Source organism: Ascaphus truei, chromosome 11 (genome assembly GCF_040206685.1).
Source record: "Ascaphus truei isolate aAscTru1 chromosome 11, aAscTru1.hap1, whole genome shotgun sequence".
NCBI classification, from domain to species: domain Eukaryota; kingdom Metazoa; phylum Chordata; class Amphibia; order Anura; family Ascaphidae; genus Ascaphus; species Ascaphus truei.
Window position 1 is genome coordinate 53,869,950 of NC_134493.1, and position 26,040 is coordinate 53,895,989.

Consider the following 26,040-nt stretch of genomic DNA (forward strand, 5'->3'; position numbering starts at 1 on the left):
TGGATGCTCTGCAGGTCTGTAATATGGGAGGTGTAGGGGAGGGTTGCTCTGCCGATCTGTAATAGGTGAGGGGTCAGTGGAGCGATGCTCTGCAGTTGTCGCTGTGGTATGTAGGTGCCTTGGTTGGTGTTACAGGCAGCGTGCGCTCTGGGGATGGGGGGTTTCCTGCTAATACTTTGTGTTCAGTCTGCAGAGCAATTCTATCAGCAACCAAGGCCTGAGCTCCCTGACCAGAGGCCTGAGCTGCAATCGGGGCCTGAAACACCTCAAGTGAGTCTGAGCACTGCCCACGGGGGAAGACAAATGCCTTATTGCCTTGGTAGACATTTTAGAAAACTCATATTACAGAACGGTAACCCACGTCTTGGGTGCCCTATTGGCATCGTAGAGAAAGTAGATGTCATATTGCCCATGGCATACGTTGTAAGTGTGTGGACAGGTCCGGCCTTAGAGTTTGCGGGGCCCAAGGTGGCACGCTGCCACTGGGGCCCCTCCGGTGAAAGTAGTCAAAGGTCCTTGAATCCTTGAAGAGCGACCCTCCTCCTGCAGCGTTCCGGTCGCCATGACAACGTGATGCTGCAGGAGCAGGACCGCTCCGGAGAAGGTAAGAACCGCTCTCAACACACGCACTTACCTGGGGGTGGAGGAGCAGTCCTGATGGTCTGGGGACTCCACACGCACCCTCCTCCGGTTGGGCCACAGTTGGATCCTGGCCCCGACAGGAGGGGGCCGAAGGCGCGGGGCCCAGGGAAACCGCCTTGCCCTAAGCCTGGATATGGATATTGATGAAACCCTGCCAGGTGACCTTCCCCGCCCTCCCCAATCCGCCACCCTCCTTACCTCCCTCTCCCCGCTCCTTTCTTCCAGCCTGCGGGAGAACTCCGTTAGCATCGAGGGCGCGCGGGCGCTGGCAGAGGCTCTGCGGAGAAACCGCACACTGACGCACTTGGAGTGAGTAGGATGGCCTTTGAGGTGGGAGTCTCGGGGGCCTGAACCCCTGGCATAAATATCCGAGCTCTGTGTGGCCCGGGACTCTCTTAAATGAGACATGGCCAATGATAGATTAAGTGTCCCCCTCTCTATCTAATCTACTTCATAAAGGGATTAAGATTAAAAAATATATCTGGTGTTTCCAAGGCTTCTACTTGTCTCAATGTATTTTTTTGACAGTCGTGTTCCTGTCGTTAGATCGCTCTGGATAACCCCCCCCCCCCCAACCCCAAGGGAGTATGTTACGTGTGGGGTATTTTTTCTATAAAATGTTTACCCCGCAGCCTGACCGCGAATCTCCTTCACGATGAGGGGATCGAGGCGCTCGCCGGGGCGTTGAGGGAGAATCAGACTGTGGAGTCCCTGCAGTGAGTCCTCGTCCTGCACCCTAAATAACCCTCCCCCCCCCTATCCCACACCCTAATAACACTGACACCCCTGCCTAATAATGTTTACACACCCTAAATAACTCCCCCCCCCTATCTCACACCCTAATAATTCTCCTCCCACCCTGTGTCCTAATAATAATGCTTCTCAAACTGCTCCACAATCAGTTGTATCCATGGTGCCACGGTTTTTAATACCAAGCTCCCTTTTGGCACATGTATCCCTGGCACTGTGCCATGCTAACAATAAGCTGCTCCTGGTAATGTTCTTGCATCTGGCAGTACCATACATGCTGCATGTAATGCGCTGTAGCAGGCTGGCATCCCTCTACCCCCGTGTGTGTGCCAGGCTCTGCCATTGCTGAGCACACGTTGCTCCGTGCCAGGCTGGTGATGCGCGCTCTCTCTCTCTCTCTCTCTCTCTCACACTTTCTCAGTCTCCAGTGGAATTTCCTGCGGGTGGGATCAGCGCGGGCTCTGGCTGATGCCCTTCGGGTTAACCAGTCTCTGCGTTGCCTGGAGTAAGTGTGCCTGCCATGCTGGTGTGCAGTGCTTGTGGTATTGCAGAACTGTGTGTGTACTCTGTGTTACAGAAACATGTGTGCACGCACGTTTAATGACTTGTGTTCAGCATGTCTTATCTGTGTGTGCAGCTGTAAAAAAGAGAGGTACATGAGAATCTTACCAGGTAGTGTTAGGACCGGCATACTGGTCGTGCTGTGACGTGGCTGCAGGCTTATAACGCCTTGGCCAAAGGGCTTAACTAAATGACCCTTACTCAATAGCAGATGAGGCAGTGCCCAGTGTAATGAGGCAGTGTCCTGTGTGCGCAGTGTCATGAGGCAGTGTCCTGTGTGCGCAGTGTCATGAGGCAGTGTCCTGTGTGCGCAGTGAGAGGAGGCAGTGTCCTGTGTGCGCAGTGTCATTTGTTCGCAGTGTCATGAGGCAGTGTCCTGTGTGCGCAGTGTGTGGAGGCAATGTCCTGTGTGCGCAGTGTCATTTGTTCGCAGTGTCATGAGGCAGTGCCCTGTGTGTGCAGAGTGATGAGGTAGTATCATGTGTGTGCAGTGTGATGAGGCAGTGCCCTGTGTGTGCAGTGTGATGAGGCAGTGCCCTGTGTGTGCACTGTGATGAGGCAGTGCCCTGTGTGTGCAGAGTGATGAGGCAGTGTCCTGTGTGCGCAGAGTGATGAGGTAGTGTCCTGTGTGCGCAGTGTAATGTGGCAGTGTCCTGTGTGTGCAGTGTGAGGAAGCAGTGCCCTGTGTGTGCAGAGTAATGTGGCAGTGTCCTGTGTGTGCAGAGTAATGAGGCAGTGCCCTGTGTGCAGAGTGATGAGGCAGTGTCCTGTGTGCAGAGTGATGAGGCAGTGCCCTGTGTGCAGAGTAATGAGGCAGTGCCCTGTGTGCAGAGTGATGAGGCAGTGCCCTGTGTGTAGAGTGATGAGGCAGTGCCCTGTGTGCAGAGTGATGAGGCAGTGTCCTGTGTGTGCAGTGTAATGAGGCAGTGTCCTGTGTGCAGTGTGATGAGGCAGTGCCTTGTGCGCAGAGTGATGAGGCAGTGCCCTGTGTGCGCAGTGTGATGAGGCAGTGTCCTGTGTGCGCAGAGTGATGAGGCAGTGCCCTGTGTGCGCAGTGTGATGAGGCAGTGTCCTGTGTGCGCAGAGTGATGAGGGAGTGTCCTGTGTGTGCACAGTGTGATGAGGGAGTGTCCTGTGTGCGCAGAGTGATGAGGCAGTGTCCTGTGTGCGCAGAGTGATGAGGCAGTGTCCTGTGTGCGCAGAGTGATGAGGCAGTGTCCTGTGTGCGAAGTGTGATGAGGCAGTGTCCTGTGTGCAGAGTGATGAGGCAGTGTCCTGTGTGCAGTGTAATGTGGCAGTGCCCTGTGTGTGCAGTGTGATGAGGCAGTGCCCTGTGTGCAGAGTGATGAGGCAGTGTCCTGTGTGTGCAGAGTGATGAGGCAGTGTCCTGTGTGCGCAGTGTAATGAGGCAGTGTCCTGTGTGCGCAGAGTGATGAGGCAGTGCCCTGTGTGCAGTGATGAGACAGTGCCCTGTGTGCGCAGAGTGATGAGGCAGTGTCCTGTGTGTGCACAGTGTGATGAGGGAGTGTCCTGTGTGCGCAGTGATGAGGCAGTGTCCTGTGTGTGCAGAGTGATGAGGCAGTGTCCTGTGTGTGCAGAGTGATGAGGCAGTGTCCTGTGTGCGCAGTGTGATGAGGCAGTGTCCTGTGTGCGCAGTGTGATGAGGTAGTGTCCTGTGTGCGCAGTGTGATGAGGTAGTGTCCTGTGTGCAGTGTGATGAGGCAGTGCCCTGTGTGCGCAGTGTGATGAGGTAGTGTCCTGTGTGCGCAGTGTGATGAGGTAGTGTCCTGTGTGCAGTGTGATGAGGCAGTGCCCTGTGTGCGCAGTGTGATGAGGCAGTGTCCTGTGTGCGCAGTGTGATGAGGTAGTGTCCTGTGTGCGCAGTGTGATGAGGTAGTGTCCTGTGTGCAGTGTGATGAGGGAGTGTCCTGTGTGCGCAGTGATGAGACAGTGTCCTGTGTGCGCAGAGTGATGAGGCAGTGTCCTGTGTGCGCAGTGTGATGAGGCAGTGCCCTGTGTGCGCAGTGTGATGAGGCAGTGTCCTGTGTGCGCAGTGTGATGAGGCAGTGTCCTGTGCGCGCAGTGTGATGAGGCAGTGTCCTGTGTGTGCAGTGTGATGAGGTAGTGTCCTGTGTGCAGTGTGATGAGGCAGTGTCCTGTGTGCGCAGAGTGATGAGGCAGTGTCCTGTGTGCGCAGTGTGATGAGGTAGTGTCCTGTGTGCAGTGTGATGAGGCAGTGTCCTGTGTGCGCAGTGTGATGAGGCAGTGTCCTGTGTGCGCAGTGTGATGAGGCAGTGCCCTGTGTGCGCAGTGTGATGAGGCAGTGTCCTGTGCGCGCAGTGTGATGAGGCAGTGTCCTGTGTGCGCAGTGTGATGAGGTAGTGTCCTGTGTGCAGTGTGATGAGGCAGTGTCCTGTGTGCGCAGAGTGATGAGGCAGTGTCCTGTGTGCAGAGTGATGAGACAGTGTCCTGTGTGCGCAGAGTGATGAGGGAGTGTCCTGTGTGCGCAGAGTGATGAGGCAGTGTCCTGTGTGCGCAGAGTGATGAGGCAGTGTCCTTTGTGCGCAGTGTGATGAGGCAGTGTCCTGTGTGCGCAGAGTGATGAGGCAGTGTCCTGTGTGCAGTGTGATGAGGCAGTGTCCTGTGTGCGCAGTGTGATGAGGCAGTGTCCTGTGTGCAGTGTGATGAGGCTGTGTCCTGTGTGTGCAGAGTGATGAGGCAGTGTCCTGTGTGCGCAGTGTGATGAGGTAGTGTCCTGTGCGCAGTGTGATGAGGCAGTGTCCTGTGTGCGCAGTGTGATGAGGCAGTGCCCTGTGTGCACAGTGTGATGAGGCAGTGTCCTGTGTGCGCAGAGTGATGAGGCAGTGCCCTGTGTGCAGTGATGAGACAGTGCCCTGTGTGCGCAGAGTGATGAGGCAGTGTCCTGTGTGTGCACAGTGTGATGAGGGAGTGTCCTGTGTGCGCAGTGATGAGGAAGTGTCCTGTGTGTGCAGAGTGATGAGGCAGTGTCCTGTGTGCGCAGTGTGATGAGGCAGTGCCCTGTGTGCGCAGTGTGATGAGGCAGTGCCCTGTGTGCGCAGAGTGATGAGGGAGTGTCCTGTGTGTGCGCAGAGTGATGAGGCAGTGTCCTGTGTGCGCAGTGTGATGAGGCAGTGCCCTGTGTGCGCAGAGTGATGAGGCAGTGCCCTGTGTGCGCAGAGTGATGAGGCAGTGCCCTGTGTGTGCAGTGTGATGAGGCAGTGCCCTGTGTGCGCAGTGTGATGAGGCAGTGCCCTGTGTGCGCAGTGTGATGAGGCTGTGTCCTGTGTGCAGAGTGATGAGGCAGTGTCCTGTGTGCGCAGAGTGATGAGGCAGTGTCCTGTGTGCGCAGAGTGATGAGGCAGTGTCCTGTGTGCAGAGTGATGAGGCAGTGTCCTGTGTGCGCAGAGTGATGAGGCAGTGTCCTGTGTGCAGAGTGATGAGGCAGTGTCCTGTGTGCAGTGTGATGAGGCAGTGCCCTGTGTGCAGAGTGATGAGGCAGTGTCCTCTGTGCGCAGAGTGATGAGGGAGTGTCCTGTGTGCACAGTGTGATGAGTCAGTGTCCTGTGTGCGCAGAGTGATGTGGCAGTGTCCTGTGTGCGCAGTGTGACGAGGCAGTGCCCTGTGTGCGCAGTGTGATGAGACAGTGCCCTGTGTGCAGTGATGAGACAGTGCCCTGTGTGCGCAGAGTGATGAGGCAGTGTCCTGTGTGCAGAGTGATGAGGCAGTGTCCTGTGTGCGCAGTGATGAGGCAGTGTCCTGTGTGTGCAGAGTGATGAGGCAGTGTCCTGTGTGCGCAGTGTGACGAGGCAGTGCCCTGTGTGCGCAGAGTGATGAGGCAGTGTCCTGTGTGCGCAGTGTGATGAGGTAGTGTCCTGTGTGCAGTGTGATGAGGCAGTGTCCTGTGTGCGCAGAGTGATGAGACAGTGTCCTGTGCGCAGAGTGATGAGGCAGTGTCCTGGGTGCAGTGTGATGAGGCAGTGCCCTGTGTGCAGTGTGATGAGGGAGTGTCCTGTGTGCAGTGTGATGAGGCAGTGTCCTGTGTGCGCAGAGTGATGAGGCAGTGTCCTGTGTGCAGAGTGATGAGGCAGTGTCCTGTGTGCAGTGTGATGAGGCAGTGTCCTGTGTGCAGTGTGATGAGGCAGTGCCCTGTGTGCGCAGTGTGATGAGGCAGTGTCCTGTGTGCGCAGTGTGATGAGGCAGTGTCCTGTGTGCGCAGTGTGATGAGGCAGTGCCCTGTGTGCGCAGAGTGATGAGGCAGTGTCCTGTGTGCGCAGTGTAGTGAGGCAGTGTCCTGTGTGCGCAGTGTGATGAGGCAGTGCCCTGTGTGCAGTGATGAGACAGTGCCCTGTGTGCGCAGAGTGATGAGGCAGTGTCCTGTGTGCAGAGTGATGAGGCAGTGTCCTGTGTGCGCAGTGATGAGGCAGTGTCCTGTGTGTGCAGAGTGATGAGGCAGTGTCCTGTGTGCGCAGTGTGACGAGGCAGTGCCCTGTGTGCGCAGAGTGATGAGGCAGTGTCCTGTGCGCAGAGTGATGAGGCAGTGTCCTGTGTGCGCAGAGTGATGAGGCAGTGTCCTGTGTGCAGAGTGATGAGGCAGTGTCCTGTGTGCAGTGTGATGAGGCAGTGCCCTGTGTGCAGTGTGATGAGGGAGTGTCCTGTGTGCAGTGTGATGAGGCAGTGTCCTGTGTGCGCAGAGTGATGAGGCAGTGTCCTGTGTGCAGAGTGATGAGGCAGTGTCCTGTGTGCAGTGTGATGAGGCAGTGTCCTGTGTGCAGTGTGATGAGGGAGTGTCCTGTGCGCAGAGTGATGAGGCAGTGTCCTGTGTGCAGAGTGATGAGGCAGTGTCCTGTATGCAGTGTGATGAGGCAGTGCCCTGTGTGCGCAGTGTGATGAGGCAGTGTCCTGTGTGCGCAGTGTGATGAGGCAGTGCCCTGTGTGCGCTGAGTGATGAGGCAGTGTCCTGTGTGCGCAGAGTGATGAGGCAGTGTCCTGTGTGCAGAGTGATGAGGCAGTGTCCTGTGTGCAGTGTGATGAGGCAGTGTCCTGTGTGCGCAGAGTGATGAGGCAGTGCCCTGTGTGCAGAGTGATGAGGCAGTGTCCTGTGTGCGCAGAGTGATGAGGCAGTGTCCTGTGTGTGCAGTGTGATGAGGCAGTGCCCTGTGTGCGCAGTGTGATGAGGCAGTGTCCTGTGTGCGCAGTGTGATGAGGCAGTGCCCTGTGTGCAGTGTGATGAGGCAGTGTCCTGTGTGCAGTGTGATGAGGCAGTGTCCTGTGTGCAGTGTGATGAGGCAGTGTCCTGTGTGCAGTGTGATGAGGCAGTGTCCTGTGTGCGCAGAGTGATGAGGCAGTGTCCTGTGTGCAGAGTGATGAGGCAGTGTCCTGTGTGCAGTGTGATGAGGCAGTGTCCTGTGTGCAGTGTGATGAGGCAGTGCCCTGTGTGCAGAGTGATGAGGCAGTGTCCTGTGTGCGCAGAGTGATGAGGCAGTGTCCTGTGTGTGCAGTGTGATGAGGCAGTGCCCTGTGTGCGCAGTGTGATGAGGCAGTGTCCTGTGTGCGCAGTGTGATGAGGCAGTGCCCTGTGTGCGCAGAGTGATGAGGCAGTGTCCTGTGTGCGCAGTGTGATGAGGCAGTGTCCTGTGTGCGCAGAGTGATGAGGCAGTGTCCTGTGTGCAGAGTGATGAGGCAGTGCCCTGTGTGCAGAGTGATGAGGCAGTGCCCTGTGTGCAGAGTGATGAGGCAGTGTCCTGTGTGCAGAGTGATGAGGCAGTGCCCTGTGTGCGCAGTGATGAGGCAGTGTCCTGTGTGCGCAGTGTGATGAGGCAGTGCCCTGTGTGTGCAGAGTGATGAGGCAGTGTCCTGTGTGTGCAGTGTAATGAGGCAGTGTCCTGTGTGCAGAGTGATGAGGCTGTGTGCAGAGTGATGAGGCAGTGCCCTGTGCGCAGAGTGATTAGGCAGTGTCCTGTGTGTGCAGAGTGATGAGGCAGTGTCCTGTGTGCGCAGAGTGATGAGGCAGTGTCCTGTGTGCAGAGTGATGAGGCAGTGTCCTGTGTGCAGTGTGATGAGGCAGTGCCCTGTGTGCAGAGTGATGAGGCAGTGTCCTGTGTGCGCAGAGTGATGAGGCAGTGCCCTGTGTGCAGAGTGATGAGGCAGTGTCCTGTGTGCGCAGAGTGATGAGGCAGTGCCCTGTGTGTGCAGTGTGATGAGACAGTGTCCTGTGTGCGCAGAGTGATGAGGCAGTGTCCTGTGTGCGCAGAGTGATGAGGCAGTGTCCTGTGTGCGCAGAGTGATGAGGCAGTGTCCTGTGTGCGCAGAGTGATGAGGGAGTGTCCTGTGTGTGCGCAGTGTGATGAGGCAGTGTCCTGTGTGCAGAGTGATGAGGCAGTGTCCTGTGTGTGCAGTGTGATGAGGCAGTGTCCTGTGTGCAGTGTAATGTGGCAGTGCCCTGTGTGTGCAGTGTGATGAGGCAGTGCCCTGTGTGCGCAGAGTGATGAGGCAGTGTCCTGTGTGCGCAGAGTGATGAGGCAGTGTCCTGTGTGCGCAGTGTAATGAGGCAGTGTCCTGTGTGCGCAGAGTGATGAGACAGTGCCCTGTGTGCGCAGAGTGATGAGGCAGTGTCCTGTGTGTGCACAGTGTGATGAGGGAGTGTCCTGTGTGCAGAGTGATGAGGCAGTGTCCTGTGTGCGCAGTGATGAGGCAGTGTCCTGTGTGTGCAGAGTGATGAGGCAGTGTCCTGTGTGCGCAGTGTGATGAGGCAGTGCCCTGTGTGCGCAGTGTGATGAGGCAGTGCCCTGTGTGCGCAGAGTGATGAGGGAGTGTCCTGTGTGTGCGCAGAGTGATGAGGCAGTGTCCTGTGTGCGCAGTGTGATGAGGCAGTGCCCTGTGTGCGCAGAGTGATGAGGCAGTGCCCTGTGTGCGCAGAGTGATGAGGCAGTGCCCTGTGTGTGCAGTGTGATGAGGCAGTGCCCTGTGTGCGCAGTGTGATGAGGCAGTGCCCTGTGTGCGCAGTGTGATGAGGCAGTGTCCTGTGTGCAGAGTGATGAGGCAGTGTCCTGTGTGCGCAGAGTGATGAGGCAGTGTCCTGTGTGCGCAGAGTGATGAGGCAGTGTCCTGTGTGCAGAGTGATGAGGCAGTGTCCTGTGTGCGCAGAGTGATGAGGCAGTGTCCTGTGTGCAGAGTGATGAGGCAGTGTCCTGTGTGCAGTGTGATGAGGCAGTGCCCTGTGTGCAGAGTGATGAGGCAGTGTCCTCTGTGCGCAGAGTGATGAGGGAGTGTCCTGTGTGCACAGTGTGATGAGTCAGTGTCCTGTGTGCGCAGAGTGATGTGGCAGTGTCCTGTGTGTGCAGAGTGATGAGGCAGTGCCCTGTGTGCGCAGTGTGATGAGACAGTGCCCTGTGTGCAGAGTGATGAGGCAGTGTCCTGTGTGCGCAGTGTAATGAGGCAGTGTCCTGTGTGCGCAGTGTGATGAGGCAGTGCCCTGTGTGCAGTGATGAGACAGTGCCCTGTGTGCGCAGAGTGATGAGGCAGTGTCCTGTGTGCAGAGTGATGAGGCAGTGTCCTGTGTGCGCAGTGATGAGGCAGTGTCCTGTGTGTGCAGAGTGATGAGGCAGTGTCCTGTGTGCGCAGTGTGACGAGGCAGTGTCCTGTGTGCGCAGTGTGACGAGGCAGTGCCCTGTGTGCGCAGAGTGATGAGGCAGTGTCCTGTGCGCAGAGTGATGAGGCAGTGTCCTGTGTGTGCAGAGTGATGAGGCAGTGTCCTGTGTGCAGAGTGATGAGGCAGTGTCCTGTGTGCAGTGTGATGAGGGAGTGCCCTGTGTGCAGTGTGATGAGGGAGTGTCCTGTGTGCAGTGTGATGAGGCAGTGTCCTGTGTGCGCAGAGTGATGAGGCAGTGTCCTGTGTGCAGAGTGATGAGGCAGTGTCCTGTGTGCAGTGTGATGAGGCAGTGTCCTGTGTGCAGTGTGATGAGGCAGTGCCCTGTGTGCGCAGTGTGATGAGGCAGTGTCCTGTGTGCGCAGTGTGATGAGGCAGTGCCCTGTGTGCGCAGAGTGATGAGGCAGTGTCCTGTGTGCAGTGTGATGAGGGAGTGTCCTGTGTGCAGTGTGATGAGGCAGTGTCCTGTGTGCGCAGAGTGATGAGGCAGTGTCCTGTGTGCAGAGTGATGAGGCAGTGTCCTGTGTGCAGTGTGATGAGGCAGTGTCCTGTATGCAGTGTGATGAGGCAGTGCCCTGTGTGCGCAGTGTGATGAGGCAGTGTCCTGTGTGCGCAGTGTGATGAGGCAGTGCCCTGTGTGCGCTGAGTGATGAGGCAGTGTCCTGTGTGCGCAGAGTGATGAGGCAGTGCCCTGTGTGCGCAGAGTGATGAGGCAGTGTCCTGTGTGCAGAGTGATGAGGCAGTGTCCTGTGTGCAGTGTGATGAGGCAGTGTCCTGTGTGCGCAGAGTGATGAGGCAGTGCCCTGTGTGCAGAGTGATGAGGCAGTGTCCTGTGTGCGCAGAGTGATGAGGTAGTGTCCTGTGTGTGCAGTGTGATGAGGCAGTGCCCTGTGTGCGCAGTGTGATGAGGCAGTGTCCTGTGTGCGCAGTGTGATGAGGTAGTGCCCTGTGTGCAGTGTGATGAGGCAGTGTCCTGTGTGCAGTGTGATGAGGCAGTGTCCTGTGTGCAGTGTGATGAGGCAGTGTCCTGTGTGCAGAGTGATGAGGCAGTGTCCTGTGTGCAGTGTGATGAGGCAGTGTCCTGTGTGCAGTGTGATGAGGCAGTGCCCTGTGTGCAGAGTGATGAGGCAGTGTCCTGTGTGCGCAGAGTGATGAGGCAGTGTCCTGTGTGTGCAGTGTGATGAGGCAGTGCCCTGTGTGCGCAGTGTGATGAGGCAGTGTCCTGTGTGCGCAGAGTGATGAGGGAGTGTCCTGTGTGCGCAGTGTGATGAGGCAGTGCCCTGTGTGCAGAGTGATGAGGCAGTGTCCTGTGTGCGCAGAGTGATGAGGCAGTGTCCTGTGTGTGCAGTGTGATGAGGCAGTGCCCTGTGTGCGCAGTGTGATGAGGCAGTGTCCTGTGTGCGCAGTGTGATGAGGCAGTGCCCTGTGTGCGCAGAGTGATGAGGCAGTGTCCTGTGTGCGCAGAGTGATGAGGCAGTGCCCTGTGTGCGCAGAGTGATGAGGCAGTGCCCTGTGTGCGCAGAGTGATGAGGCAGTGTCCTGTGTGTGCAGTGTGATGAGGCAGTGTCCTGTGTGCAGTGTGATGAGGCAGTGTCCTGTGTGCGCAGAGTGATGAGGCAGTGCCCTGTGTGCAGAGTGATGAGGCAGTGTCCTGTGTGCGCAGAGTGATGAGGCAGTGCCCTGTGTGCGCAGTGTCCTGTGTGCGCAGTGTGATGAGGCAGTGCCCTGTGTGCGCAGAGTGATGAGGCAGTGTCCTGTGTGCGCAGAGTGATGAGGCAGTGTCCTGTGTGCAGAGTGATGAGGCAGTGTCCTGTGTGCGCAGAGTGATGAGGCAGTGTCCTGTGTGCGCAGTGTGATGAGACAGTGTCCTGTGTGCGCAGAGTGATGAGGCAGTGTCCTGTGTGCAGAGTGATGAGGCAGTGTCCTGTGTGCAGTGTGATGAGGCAGTGTCCTGTGTGCAGTGTGATGAGGCAGTGTCCTGTGTGCAGTGTGATGAGGCAGTGTCCTGTGTGTGCAGAGTGATGAGGCAGTGTCCTGTGTGCGCAGAGTGATGAGGCAGTGTCCTGTGTGCGCAGAGTGATGAGGCAGTGTCCTGTGTGCGCAGAGTGATGAGGCAGTGCCCTGTGTGCGCAGAGTGATGAGGCAGTGTCCTGTGTGTGCAGTGATGAGGCAGTGTCCTGGGTGCGCAGTGTGATGAGGCAGTGTCCTGTGTGTGCACAGTGTGATGAGGCTGTGTCCTGTGTGCGCAGTGATGAGGCAGTGTCCTGTGTGTGCAGTGTGATGAGGCTGTGTCCTGTGTGCGCAGTGTGATGAGGCAGTGTCCTGTGTGCGCAGAGTGATGAGGCAGTGCCCTGTGTGTGCAGTGTAATGAGGCAGTGTCCTGTGTGCGCAGTGTGATGAGGCAGTGCCCTGTGTGCGCAGTGTAATGAGGCAGTGCCCTGTGTGCGCAGTGATGAGGCAGTGTCCTGTGTGTGCAGTGTGATGAGGCAGTGTCCTGTGTGTGCAGTGTAATGAGGCAGTGTCCTGTGTGCGCAGAGTGATGAGGCAGTGTCCTGTGTGCAGAGTGATGAGGCAGTGTCCTGTGTGCAGAGTGATGAGGCAGTGTCCTGTGTGCAGTGTGATGAGGCAGTGCCCTGTGTGCAGAGTGATGAGGCAGTGTCCTGTGTGCAGTGTGATGAGGCAGTGTCCTGTGTGTGCAGAGTGATGAGGCAGTGTCCTGTGAGCGCAGAGTGATGAGGCAGTGTCCTGTGTGCGCAGAGTGATGAGGCAGTGCCCTGTGTGCGCAGAGTGATGAGGCAGTGTCCTGTGTGCGCAGAGTGATGAGGCAGTGTCCTGTGTGCGCAGTGATGAGGCAGTGTCCTGTGTGCGCAGTGTGATGAGGCAGTGTCCAGTGTGTGGACAGTGTGATGAGGGAGTGTCCTGTGTGCGCAGTGATGAGGCAGTGTCCTGTGTGTGCAGTGTGATGAGGCTGTGTCCTGTGTGCGCAGTGTGATGAGGCAGTGTCCTGTGTGCGCAGTGATGAGGCAGTGCCCTGTGTGCGCAGTGTAATGAGGCAGTGCCCTGTGTGCGCAGAGTGATGAGGCAGTGCCCTGTGTGCGCAGAGTGATGAGGCAGTGTCCTGTGTGCGCAGAGTGATGAGGCAGTGTCCTGTGTGCGCAGTGATGAGGCAGTGTCCTGTGTGCGCAGTGTGATGAGGCAGTGTCCTGTGTGTGCACAGTGTGATGAGGGAGTGTCCTGTGTGCGCAGTGATGAGGCAGTGTCCTGTGTGTACAGTGTGATGAGGCTGTGTCCTGTGTGCGCAGTGTGATGAGGCAGTGCCCTGTGTGCGCAGTGATGAGGCAGTGCCCTGTGTGCGCAGTGTAATGAGGCAGTGCCCTGTGTGCGCAGTGTAATGAGGCAGTGCCCTGTGTGCGCAGTGTAATGAGGCAGTGTCCTGTGTGTGCAGTGTGATGAGGCAGTGTCCTGTGTGTGCAGTGTCCTGTGTGCGCAGAGTGATGAGGCAGTGTCCTGTGTGCGCAGTGTGATGAGGCAGTGTCCTGTGTGCGCAGAGTGATGAGGCAGTGCCCTGTGTGTGCAGTGTAATGAGGCAGTGTCCTGTGTGCGCAGTGTGATGAGGCAGTGCCCTGTGTGCGCAGTGTAATGAGGCAGTGCCCTGTGTGCGCAGTGATGAGGTAGTGTCCTGTGTGCGCAGTGATGAGGCAGTGTCCTGTGTGTGCAGAGTGATGAGGTAGTGCCCTGTGTGCGCAGTGTGATGAGGCAGTGTCCTGTGTGCGCAGTGTGATGAGGCAGTGTCCTGTGTGCGCAGTGTGATGAGGCAGTGTCCTGTGTGCGCAGTGTGATGAGGCAGTGTCCTGTGTGCGCAGTGTGATGAGGCAGTGTCCTGTGTGCGCAGTGTGATGAGGGAGTGTGATAGCACACTGTGCAGAATGTAAGTGTGCGGGTTTCCTCTCATTTCTAACTCCTTGCCTGGCCAGCTTGCAGGAGAACACTCTTGGAGACGAGGGGATGGCAGCGCTCTCGGACGCTCTGCGGGAGAACTCTGCACTCTCAGCGCTCTAGTAAGAATTCGTTCTGCAGTCCTGTGTGTGCCCTTGTGAGCGTGGTATTTATTTTATAGACTCATATTTGTAGGGGTATTGATTAGGCATCATTGATTCAGTCTCTTCTAGATTGTAGATCAGTGTTTTCTATTGCGTGTCCATCTGTCTTTTTACTGCCTACATATCTCTTAGTCATGTACGCAGCACTGTAGAGGGAATTTAGCAGGCACAGCGAATCCCTCTCCCGCAGAGCTTACAATCTAATTTTGCTGCCTGAAGTACGGGAAGCACCAGTGACTTACCCAAGGTCACAAGGGTATAAACTGCGTGAATCAGCTTCAAAGGCAGTGACCTTCCCACTAACCTACACATCTATTCTGGGCCGGTGTCTTACTAAAAGGGTTATTGATTATAGATCAGCATCTTATAGAGGGGTATTGATTTTGCAGCAGTTTTATTGGGAATCATACAGACTGTGTCAGGGTATTACTGAGAGGTGTCTGTCAATGAGACGGCTATTAATTATCCATCAGTGACAAGATAATGAGTCTCTATTATTTAGGTATTAAACTCAATCAGGTAAATTGATTACAGATTGTCTTACAATAGGAGGCAATAATAATACTATAATTATACAGTAGGTATTACTTCGAGGTGATTATCAGTGTGTGTTGGTGATAGGAAACTGATTTATTACCAGATGGATAGTGATTACTGATCCGGGGAGAGTGCACCCCTTAATCACTATCCCTCACCAACACACACTGATAATCAATACATCTCTAAGGGGTGCACTCTCCCCGGATCAGTAATCACTATCCATCACCAACTCACACTGATAATCAATACATCTCTACTGATCCGGGGAGAGTGCACCCCTTAGAGATGTATTGATTATCAGTGTGTGTTGGTGAGGGATAGTGATTACTGATCCGGGGAGAGTGCACCCCTTAGAGATGTATTGATTATCAGTGTGTGTTGGTGAGGGATAGTGATTACTGATCCGGGGAGGGGGCACCCCTTAGAGATGTATTGATTATCAGTGTGTGTTGGTGAGGGATAGTGATTACTGATCTGGGGAGGGGGCACCCCTTAGAGATGTATTGATTATCCCTGTTTCATGCAGCCTGCAGGGAGCAGCGATCGGACCGGCTGGGGCACAGTCTCTCGCTGAGGCTTTAATGGTCAACACAACTCTGACAACTCTTGAGTGAGTACTTATTATTTCATGTCATTTTTATATACCATTACCAAAAAGGAAATGAAGCCAGGGGTGCCAACAGGTCAGGTTCTCAGGATATCCCAGCTTCAGCACAGGTGGCTCAACCAGAGGCTCAGTCAAAGACTGAGACTCTGAGCCACCTGTGCTGAAGCGGGGTCTGATTGAGCCACTTGTGCTGAAGCAGGGATAGGCCTGAGGACTGGAGTTGAGCACCCCTGCTATAAGTAATAAGAGATTCAGAGCCATATTTACTAAACCGTGGTAAACCAGGAAAAAGCGACATTTCAGCCTCTAAAGCAGCAGAGCCCCAGGGCGGCGCCACTCGGACGGCAGGCTCCTTTAGCAGAGATGGGGGTTGGGGGATAAAAATCAATGATATATTGTCAGACCAGTCGCACTTTTGGTCCCCTTGGAACACACCGGCTATTTAAAACAATCCGACACGTTCCTGGTTGGCGAGCTGGAAGTAGTGCAGTTGCGGGTGGCCATGTTGCCCTATCCCAGATGGCCTGTGGGCAGGCATGAATATAAGGGTAAGCCAGGTTATTTCTCAGAGAGCAGATCAGAGTGGCCCCTTTGACCCTAATATGGACATGAGATGAGTCCAGCTGAACACATTTCCCTTTATATTGACTGACATTGTGCAGGACAGATGATAAGGGATGTAATCCGTGTGAAACGGGCAGTGTTATCATGCACGCCCATAGCATACAGTTACTGAATATAAGGGCTTGTATCAGGTGTGCAGCCGCCTGCCTGCTATGGTTTCTTAAAGTTGTAATACCGCGGTAACGCTGTGCGTCTTACCTTCCTACAGCCTGCGAGGGAACAGCGTGGGCCTGCTGGGAGCCAAAGCCTTGGCCAGCGCGTTGAGGGTTAACACCAGCCTGCAGACTCTTAAGTAAGTAGATGCGCCCAGGTTGCGAGGAGACAAAATAGCAGCTAAACTGTCCCTCCGCACCTCAACGTCCCCCGATAATGAGGGGAGAAGGAATGTGTCCCGCTGAGTCGTACTCCTGGTACACGGTAACGTAGTGACACACAGGCTGCAGGGATGTATGGCCACTTGGGTATGTCCATCCCATGCCTGGGTGCTAGTGAGGCAGTGGGAGCTCATGTTCAAAGGAGGAGGCGAGGACGGGATGAGTAATCGCTCTGCTCTTCTCCTTCCAGTCTGCAAGAAAACTCCATAGGTCTGGATGGAGCCATATGCCTGGCTAATGCCGTCTCTGGAAACCGTTCTCTCACCTTCCTCAGGTGGGGAATCTTTGTATCTCGTACGTACCCGTGATTATTAGTCTGGGAACGCACGCCCAGGCAGTTAGGGCTCCCAGAGGTCCGTTTTGGCGTCCTGCATCATTTCTCAGTTGTAAATCAAATGAAGGTCAAGTTCCTTCCGTCCGGTACAGGTGGTCAGAAGCCACACCCCTCTGGCACCTTCACTCTGCAGATTTGTGCTACAGATTGAGGGGAGAGGCGCTGAGGCACGCAGTTTGACGCATCTTATTATATGTTATGTCACTGCTTTCTCACCAGCGGACACACGCAGCAGGCATTGGTGTAATGACTAATAAATTAGCGCAAAGTGATGCAAGATGAACATTACGTTTCTTGTGGCAATTTTGTTCTATAATTGCCCTAAATCAGTGTCTCCCCAACTCCAGTCCTCCAAAATCCCCAACAGGTCATGTGAGGATATCCCCGCATCAGCACAGGTCATTCTGATTGTACCACCTGTGCTGAAGCAGGGATATCCTTACAACCAGACCTGTGTGGGTGTCCTTGATGACTGGAGTTGAAAACCTCTGCTTTAGTCATATATGGGAGTGCATGCACATAGGTGCTGGAGGGGGGTACTTATCTGCCGGGGCGCTGTGTCCAGCGAGGTCCAGACATCCCAAAGGAGATCAGCAAAGAAAATGGAAGCAGGCGCACGGTCCTCTGAAGATGCCATTTAATGTGCCACCAAAGGGTCCAACATTTCGGCAAAAATTGCCCCCTCCTTGAGGAAGGCAATTTTTGCCGAAACGTTGGACCCTTTGGTGGCACATTAAATTGCATCTTCAGAAGACCGTGTGCCTGCTTCCATTTTCTTTGCAAACCTCTGCTTTAGCCCAGAGACCCCTTACACTTGTCTGTAGAATAACTGTTGCTTTTAAGCATGTTACACACACAGTACACACGTATCTGTATGCGTGTCCTCGGGCTGTTCGAGCTGTGTGCGCTTGTTATTTATAGCGGGTGTTGCGATGTGATTTGGCTGTTGGTACAATGTTCGTGAGAATTTCATTGGGAGCAACCTAAAAAAAAAAAAGCAGACACTCAACTTCCATAGGGCAGCACTGTAATGGCACAACATATTATAAACAGCGGCGATGCACTCACAAAGCAGAGCAAACAGGGGCTTACCCTCGGGGAAATGGTGTCTCCACTCCCAAGCTCACAACCATATCCACACCACAGTGAGCCGTGTTCGGAGGGCCCCTTCTTGACTGTACTGGCTCGCCGTGTCACCGGTGATGCAACCGCCTGTCACTTCCACGTTTTACTCGTCCCTCGTTCTCTCCTCTGTCCTCCAGCACCACTGGTGCAGACCAATGAGCGCACCCCTACGCGTTTCGTAGACGTATGTTACTTCCTCAGGGGTCACACTGGGCAGAGAGCGAGTGCAATATCACAGGAGACGCGTCACATCGTGGGTGACATAAAGGGAGCCATGACACAAAGGCGCGAAAGGGCCCATTTCTAAGCAGCAGCACCTATAGACATTTTGTTTTGGGACTTTTTCCCCCCGATTAGTTGGGAATATAATTACATTCGCTTTTATTCCGGATTAGTATTCAAAAATGTTTTGTTAGGAATAGCAACTGTTTATATCTAATTCATATTTGTTTGTTTTTTTCCTCACTTATATTGCATTTATTTGTGTTTCAACAAAGTTTAATGGCCGTAGGTGTTTTGGGGGAAATGTTGCACATATTGGAATTATTACCGGGATGTTATATTTTTTAATGGATAACACTTTTGTATTTAGCACTTGGGAAGATAATTTGGAGTACAATTTCTGTTGGTAGTCACCTACTACTTTCCTTAATGGGAGACTGCTTCTGTTCTGTACACTGTGGTACGAGAATATCCCGGTCTGTCTCTTGCTTTGATTGGTAACCAGTCTCATTGTTTTCTGTGCTGTCTCTTGCAGTCTGCAGGGAAACCGTATTGGTCATTCCGGAGCCAAGGTGATCTCTGACACTATCAAAACCGCCGCTCCCAGCTGCACCGTCGACATATGAGAGCGGCTGATATAGACCACGGACCATCCGCATCCTGTACCCTACGGGCTGAGAGGGTAGGAGCCCTGCGCAGGGAATAGCACAGAGGGGGACAGCGAGAGGTAGGGGCTGAGAGAAGTGCCCAGAAGGAACCAGAGATGTGGGAGATAGAGTGAGGGTCTGGACAGACGTGGACATTGGAGATGGGAAAGTGGCGTGTCACCAGAGCATCAAGCCTGAAACCGCCTCTTTCCAAGCACACAAACCCTGGAGTAAAAAGCTGCGACCCAGAGAACACGTGAAGACGCGCTGTGTAATGTCCGATGTGGACTTACTACCGGCAGAGTCTGTGCACCCAATCGCAGCCACGCCAAGCGCAGATTGGTGAATGCTATGTAAGGTGTTAATATGTCACCTTGTGGGAGCGAGTTCGCTGCTATAAAGACGATTGAACGTTTACAGCCGCCCGGATTCATTTCGAGCCCTCACGGTTTAGGTTGTACTGCTGGGGGTTATTTATTTATACCTGCGGGGCAGTGAGGGATCTTACGCGCGGTTCAATGTTTTGGTGCAGGGGTTTTTAAACCCCCGTGTACACGGCTAGAAACCCCAAACTTACAGCACCTTAAACTTTGTGGATTTTTGCCACAAAATGAAGGGGAAAATTGCGCAGTTTTCGCCACTGTAAATCTCAAGCTGGCACCTATGCCTCACTAAAGTGTATTAAACATATCCTTAGTCTTTTCTTTAAGGGCAGGTGACCCCGTACACATTTGAAAGCAGCACTTTGCGCCCTTTTTAAGAAAGCGCTCTTTTTTGAAGGGTGTTGGATCTTTTTTTTCCTTAAGTACCTGAATCGGGTGGTCCTTAGAAAACAATCTGTGGTTTCCAGACCCCCGGGAAGCGCCCCCGTTACACGCCCCAATATAGCTGAGGGGTTAGGCTTGCTTCGACGGCCAACACAAAGTTGCAACTTAGTGGCGGCCCGGCGGCAAAGTATGTTGTTCTTTTGAAGTAACAAAAAAAACACACAGTGAGCAGTGGTGGATTTACCACCAGGTCCGGGGGCATAGGGCACCACAGTTTGGGGCGGCAAATGTGCAGTTTTCCCAATATACAGCGGCCCCCCGCTCTCTTCCCCGCCGATCGCTGGGGGGAGAATGTGGGGCCCCTGTAAAGGTCAAATGGCGTCGCGTTGTCATGGAAACGCATCACCTGACGCCACAGGAGGGCAGCAAAAAAGTAAGTGCCTACGGCGGTAACATTTTTAATCCGCCAGTGACTGCTCATTTGCATGTCATTACCCAGAATCCCTAGCTGCACTGGAAGCATTGTGGGTGAAGAGATAATGGGGAAGGGCAGTGTATCAGACCTGTCTGAGACGTTTGCTCACAAGGCGTATTTTTATTTTCTGGTTCTTTTGACAAGCTACAAAATAATACATTGTGACCTAGAGCTAGAGAGAGAGAAGGTGAAATAATAAATATATATATTTGTAATTGGTAGGTGGGAAGGGTTTGACACTTTCAGTACTTTTTGTTCGATAGTGTTGAAAAGATACAATAAACAATGTGTTAAACGTCCCCCTCCCTGTCCCAGCTGTAAATAAAACTCATATTTCCATTGTCTGATTGTCAAACACAGATTAGAACTATTAGATCATTAGAAACCGGTGTTATTAACCAGACACTGGAAATCCGAGCGGCTCTCACAGCTGCGGTAATGGGAAAAGTTCCAAATCGCAGCCGCGGACATCACAAGCCGCACAGTGATGGGGGGGGGGGAGGGGGGTGAGATCGGGGTAACACACGGGGATGGGGGGCGGGTGAGATCGGGGTAACACACAGGGATGGGGGGCTGGTGGGGGGGTTGAGATCGGGGTAACACAGAGGGATGGGAGGCTGGTGGGGGGTGACATCGGGGTAACACACAGGGATGGGGGGCTGGTGGGGGTGAGATCGGGGTAACACACACAGGGATGGGGGCTGGTGGGGGGGTGAGATCGGGGTAACACACACAGGGATGGGGTGATCCTGACCAAGATGTGCCAACGTCTCTAGAAGTCGTCGTCGCTTTCCACCAGCGAGTTGGTTTTTCGCGGGCGCCGGCTGGATTTCCCGAGCGAGATTTCCGCTCTGTGGCCCCTCGCCCGCATGATGCCCTCGTCGTCTTCATCGTCGCTGTCTTCGTCGTCCACGTCCATCTCGCTGTCATCCAAATCGTCCTGTGGGTGGATAAGTGGCATCATGCACTGTATGACGGTGGCGAGTATAACCTGCGCCCTTCTACAGCTATTGACCTCTTTGCTGCTAGAGGGGTCAGCACCTTCTGCCAGGAAAGGGGTCAAATTAAAAGTTGCCACAACAGACCCTTGCCAACACTGCCACGGTACTGTAAATAATCCCTATTGCAAGGGTTGAGTTTACAATAGCCAACAGCTGTAATTGTTGGAGGACTCGGCGCCCCCTGGTGGTTGGTTAGAAGTGGTGAGGGAATGTCCTGCCGCTCATACCCCCTCCCTGCAGTAAGGGGGGGTAACGTGGGCGCTATTACAAGGCACAGACTGTACCAACCTTCTTCCGGCTGCAGGGAGCCTCGGGGCTATGTAACGGGGCAGGGCTGGCACCCGCCTCCACCGAACGAGAGCAAGGAAATAAAAACAAGGCATGTGCAGAAAACGTCAGAAATCCCCCCCCACACCCCACAAAGCCACGGAGAGAAGAGGTAGTGGTGGGAGGGGAGGGGGGTGCTAGAGGAGGTAGTGGTGGGAGGGGAGGGGGGTGCTAGAGGAGGTAGTGGTGGGAGGGGAGGGGGGTGCTAGAGGAGGTAGTGGTGGGAGGGGAGGGGGGTGCTAGAGGAGGTAGTGGTGGGAGGGGAGGGGGGTGCAAGAGGAGGTAGTGGTGGGAGGGGAGGGGGGTGCAAGAGGAGGTAGTGGTGGGAGGGGGTGCAAGAAGAGGTAGTGGTGGGAGGGGAGGGGAGGGGGGTGCAAGAAGAGGTAGTGGTGGGAGGGGAGAGGGGTGCAAGAAGAGGTAGTGGTGGGAGGGGAGAGGGGTGGAAGAAGAGGTAGTGGTGGGAGGGGAGGGGGGTGCAAGAAGAGGTAGTGGTGGGAGGGGAGGGGGGTGCAAGAAGAGGTAGTGGTGGGAGGGGAGGGGGGTGCAAGAAGAGGTAGTGGTGGGAGGGGAGGGGGGTGCAAGAAGAGGTAGTGGTGGGAGGGGAGGGGGGTGCAAGAGGAGGTAGTGGTGGGAGGGGAGGGGGGTGCAAGAAGAGGTAGTGGTGGGAGGGGAGGGGGGTGCAAGAAGAGGTAGTGGTGGGAGAGGAGGGGGGTGCAAGAAGAGGTAGTGGTGGGAGGGGGGGGTGCAAGAAGAGGTAGTGGTGGGAGGGGAGGGGGGTGCAAGAAGAGGTAGTGGTGGGAGGGGAGGGGGGTGCAAGAAGAGGTAGTGGTGGGAGGGGAGGGGGGTGCAAGAAGAGGTAGTGGTGGGAGCGGAGGGGGGTGGAAGAAGAGTTAGTGGTGGGAGGGGGGGGGGGTGCAAGAAGAGGTAGTGGTGGGAGCGGAAGAAGAGGTAGTGGTGGGAGGGGAGGGGGGTGGAAGAAGAGGTAGTGGTGGGAGGGGAGGGGGGGGGGGGTAGAAAGAAGGAGCAACAGGATGAAATTAACTGAGAGAATGTAAAAGGGATGGGAGTGGAGGAGTGCGGAACACCTGCAGTGCACTCTGGCCATCATCCCATAAACCCATCTCTGGTGCATGACCGCCTGTTCTGTATGTAATGCCCTGCAGAGCGTTACTCCCCTACACTGATACAGACACCAGCAAAGCATTGCCGCTCCTCACATGCCCTGCAGAGCGTTACTCCCGTACACTGATACAGACACCAGCAGAGCATTGCCGCTCCTCACATGCCCTGCAGAGCGTTACTCCCCTACACTCTGATACAGACACCAGAAAAGCATTGCCGCTCCTCACATGCCCTGCAGAGCGTTACTCCCCTACACTGATACAGACACCAGCAGAGCATTGCCGCTCCTCACATGCCCTGCAGAGCGTTACTCCCCTACACTGATACAGACACCAGCAAAGCATTGCCGCTCCTCACATGCCCTGCAGAGCGTTACTCCCCTACACTGATACAGACACCAGCAAAGCATTGCCGCTCCTCACATGCCCTGCAGAGCGTTACTCCCCTACACTGATACAGACACCAGCAAAGCATTGCCGCTCCTCGCATGCCATCCCAGCTCTGCAGATTACAGCGCACGGCTTTCATTGTGTGAGGATTACGGACGCACGCCTACCCCGCGCTTCCTCTTGCGCAGCTCCGCACACGCGCAGGGCACCTTCAGCCAGTACTCCTCTCCTGACACGAAAAGCGCACGTGCGTGCAGCGGTGACGTCATCTGACGCCACGGACTTGAGCTACGCCTACGGATCGCGCCGCACGCTCCCAGTGCGCAGCCCATGCATGTGACACGTGCGCCACGCCCCCAAGCTCCGTGGCAACAACATTCATCAGCTGATACAAGCAGCTGCACCTGCTCATTGGTTCCAACCTATCACAGGCTTCCGCTCCACCCCCCATGGGGATTGGCTAATCAAGCCTATATATGCTCAGCTGTGCCATCGGCACTTTGGCTGAGCATAGATTGTGTTACTCTGTGTTTGCCTCTGCTGATCCTGTCTTGTCCCTGTCCTGTTGCCTTGCTTCCTAGATTAACCCCTTGTGTGCCGACCCGGCTTGCCTTTGACCATCCGCTGACCTGGAATACTGTACTCGGCTGCCTTTGACTCTCCGCTCTTCTCGTACCGACCACGGCTTTGCACCTCGACGATCCTCCTCTCTCCGACCCTGACCTAGGCTAAGGTACCCTCTGTGCTCCGGACTTCTCCTACTCTGACCTCGGCAAGTATTACGACTACCCTGACCTCTCCGCCCCAGACCCGGCTACCAAGACTATCCCACACTCCGGACGTGGCCCCCGTGCCTGGGGCTGCTGTTTATTCTTATTCCCATCTCAGTACCGAGGTCTCGTCTAGTTTGTGGTGAGCTCAGCCTGACACGTTGCAAGTCTCTGCGGTATATAGCTGCGGTATATAGCTTCTCTATTAAAAATTCAAAATGCTAAATACGATACCAGTAAGCCCCAACCCTGTCGCAGCGCTCCAGAGCATCACTTACTTTCCCCCGTCCCAAAAGACGGATCAGCAGCACATTACTCCCTTTCCTCCCCTATTGCAGACCCAGAGAAGTGTGCGCGCTATGTCAGCTTGCTCCGGCCCGGCAGAAGATTTGAACCCATACAACAGGGGTTTGCCAACTCCAGTCCTAGGGCCACTAGCAGGTCAGGTGTTCAGGATAGCACAGCTGGCTCAATCAGTCCCGGCTTCAGCACAGGTGGCTCAGCCTTTGACTGAGCCACCTGTGCTGAAGCGGGGATATCCTGTTGCGGGGTGCATTGAGGACGGGAGTTGGCCGTCCCTGCCTTGGGGTGTCCCGTGACGTAGTTAAGGCTTGAAGTCGGCACGTCAGCCCCCTGATGCAGGAACTGCGTCATGCCCTTGTGCTCGTGTTCATGGGGAGGGCGCAGCGGTGAACACGATCTGAATGGAAGGGGAAAGCTCTCCTGTTCCCGTCACCGCGGTGACATCACCATCATGTGATAGCTGGGAGGTGGCATCTGTGACTGTGACACTTACCTCATCCTCGCTCTCTCCTCCCTGCATCGTACCCACAATGCGCCCTCCTCCTCCTCCTCCTCCCCTCCCTGTGGATACAGAAGAATCTTACTTATAAATGTGCTAGCAGCAGAGGGGAGATCAGTGTACCAATGGCAGTGACATGGTTAAGGGATCAGTCCCTCCCAGGAGCAAAGTGTACTAATGGCAGTGACATGGTTAAGGGATCAGTCCCTCCCAGGAGCAAAGTGTACTAATGGCAGTGACATGGTTAAGGGATCAGTCCCTCCTAGGGGCAAAGTGTACTAATGGCAGTGACATGGTTAAGGGGTCAGTCCCTCCTAGGGGCAAAGTGTACTAATGGCAGTGATATGGTTAAGGGGTCAGTCCCTCCTAGGGGCAAAGTGTACTAATGGCAGTGACATGGTTAAGGGATCAGTCCCTCCTAGGGGCAAAGTGTACTAATGGCAGTGACATGGTTAAGGGGTCAGTCCCTCCTAGGGGCAAAGTGTACTAATGGCAGTGATATGGTTAAGGGGTCAGTCCCTCCTAGGGGCAAAGTGTACTAATGGCAGTGACATGGTTAAGGGGTCAGTCCCTCCTAGGGGCAACGTGTACTAATGGCAGTGACATGGTTAAGGGATCAGTCCCTCCTAGGGGCAAAGTGTACTAATGGCAGTGACATGGTTAAGGGGTCAGTCCCTCCTACGGGCAAAGTGTACTAATGGCAGTGACATGGTTAAGGGGTCAGTCCCTCCTAGGGGCAAAGTGTACTAATGGCAGTGACATGGTTAAGGGGTCAGTCCCTCCTAGGGACAAAGTGTACTAATGGCAGTGACATGGTTAAGGGGTCAGTCCCTCCTAGGAGCAACGTGTACTAATGGCAGTGACATGGTTAAGGGATCAGTCCCTCCTAGGGACAAAGTGTACTAATGGCAGTGATATGGTTAAGGGATCAGTCCCACCTAGGGGCAAAGTGTACTAATGGCAGTGACATGGTTAAGGGATCAGTCCCACCTAGGGGCAAAGTGTACTAATGGCAGTGACATGGTTAAGGGGTCAGTCCCTCCTAGGGACAAAGTGTACTAATGGCAGTGACATGGTTAAGGGGTCAGTCCCTCCTAGGAGCAACGTGTACTAATGGCAGTGACATGGTTAAGGGATCAGTCCCTCCTAGGGACAAAGTGTACTAATGGCAGTGATATGGTTAAGGGATCAGTCCCACCTAGGGGCAAAGTGTACTAATGGCAGTGACATGGTTAAGGGATCAGTCCCACCTAGGGGCAAAGTACTAATGGCAGTGATATGGTTAAGGGGTCAGTCCCTCCTAGGGGCAAAGTGTACTAATGGCAGTGACATGGTTAAGGGGTCAGTCCCTCCTAGGGGCAAAGTGTACTAATGGCAGTGACATGGTTAAGGGATCAGTCCCACCTAGGGGCAAAGTGTACTAATGGCAGTGACATGGTTAAGGGGTCAGTCCCTCCTAGGGGCAAAGTGTACTAATGGGAGTGACATGGTTAAGGGGTCAGTCCCTCCAAGGGGCAAAGTGTACTAATGGCAGTGACATGGTTAAGGGGTCAGTCCCTCCTAGGAGCAAAGTGTACTAATGGCAGTGACATGGTTAAGGGATCAGTCCCTCCTAGGGGCAAAGTGTACTAATGGCAGTGACATGGTTAAGGGGTCAGTCCCTCCTAGGAGCAAAGTGTACTAATGGCAGTGACATGTTTAAGGGGTCAGTCCCTCCGAGGGGCAAAGTGTACTAATGGCAGTGACATGGTTAAGGGATCAGTCCCACCTAGGGGCAAAGTGTACTAATGGCAGTGACATGGTTAAGGGATCAGTCCCACCTAGGGGCAAAGTGTACTAATGGCAGTGACATGGTTAAGGGGTCAGTCCCTCCTAGGAGCAACGTGTACTAATGGCAGTGACATGGTTAAGGGATCAGTCCCTCCTAGGGACAAAGTGTACTAATGGCAGTGATATGGTTAAGGGATCAGTCCCACCTAGGGGCAAAGTGTACTAATGGCAGTGACATGGTTAAGGGATCAGTCCCACCTAGGGGCAAAGTACTAATGGCAGTGATATGGTTAAGGGGTCAGTCCCTCCTAGGGGCAAAGTGTACTAATGGCAGTGACATGGTTAAGGGGTCAGTCCCTCCTAGGGGCAAAGTGTACTAATGGCAGTGACATGGTTAAGGGATCAGTCCCACCTAGGGGCAAAGT

The 26,040-nt window shown here is 54.6% G+C and overlaps 2 protein-coding genes across 4 annotated transcripts in view; one reads left to right on the plus strand and one right to left on the minus strand.

Annotated features, from left to right (window-relative positions):
* The window catches only part of NLRC3 (NLR family CARD domain containing 3), a 38,321-nt gene extending 18,412 nt beyond the window's left edge, over positions 1-19,909 (plus strand). The window contains exons 11-19 of the mRNA XM_075566363.1: positions 187-270; positions 868-951; positions 1,275-1,358; positions 1,814-1,897; positions 13,594-13,677; positions 14,786-14,869; positions 15,699-15,782; positions 16,055-16,138; positions 18,081-19,909. Of these exons, the coding sequence (XP_075422478.1) occupies positions 187-270; positions 868-951; positions 1,275-1,358; positions 1,814-1,897; positions 13,594-13,677; positions 14,786-14,869; positions 15,699-15,782; positions 16,055-16,138; positions 18,081-18,171 (763 nt within the window). The 3' untranslated portion in view covers positions 18,172-19,909. The remainder of the gene's footprint in view (positions 1-186; positions 271-867; positions 952-1,274; positions 1,359-1,813; positions 1,898-13,593; positions 13,678-14,785; positions 14,870-15,698; positions 15,783-16,054; positions 16,139-18,080) is intronic.
* CLUAP1 (clusterin associated protein 1) overlaps positions 19,528-26,040 on the minus strand; it is a 49,982-nt gene continuing 43,469 nt past the window's right edge. For 2 of the 3 annotated variants that reach the window (XM_075566370.1, XM_075566367.1), the window contains 3 exons: positions 23,840-23,907; positions 20,724-20,780; positions 19,528-20,374 (listed from right to left, as the gene is read on the minus strand). In XM_075566370.1, coding sequence (XP_075422485.1) covers positions 20,207-20,374; positions 20,724-20,780; positions 23,840-23,907 — 293 coding nt within the window. In that variant the 3' untranslated portion in view covers positions 19,528-20,206. The remainder of the gene's footprint in view (positions 20,375-20,723; positions 20,781-23,839; positions 23,908-26,040) is intronic. The other variant, XM_075566369.1, reaches the window with a different exon arrangement.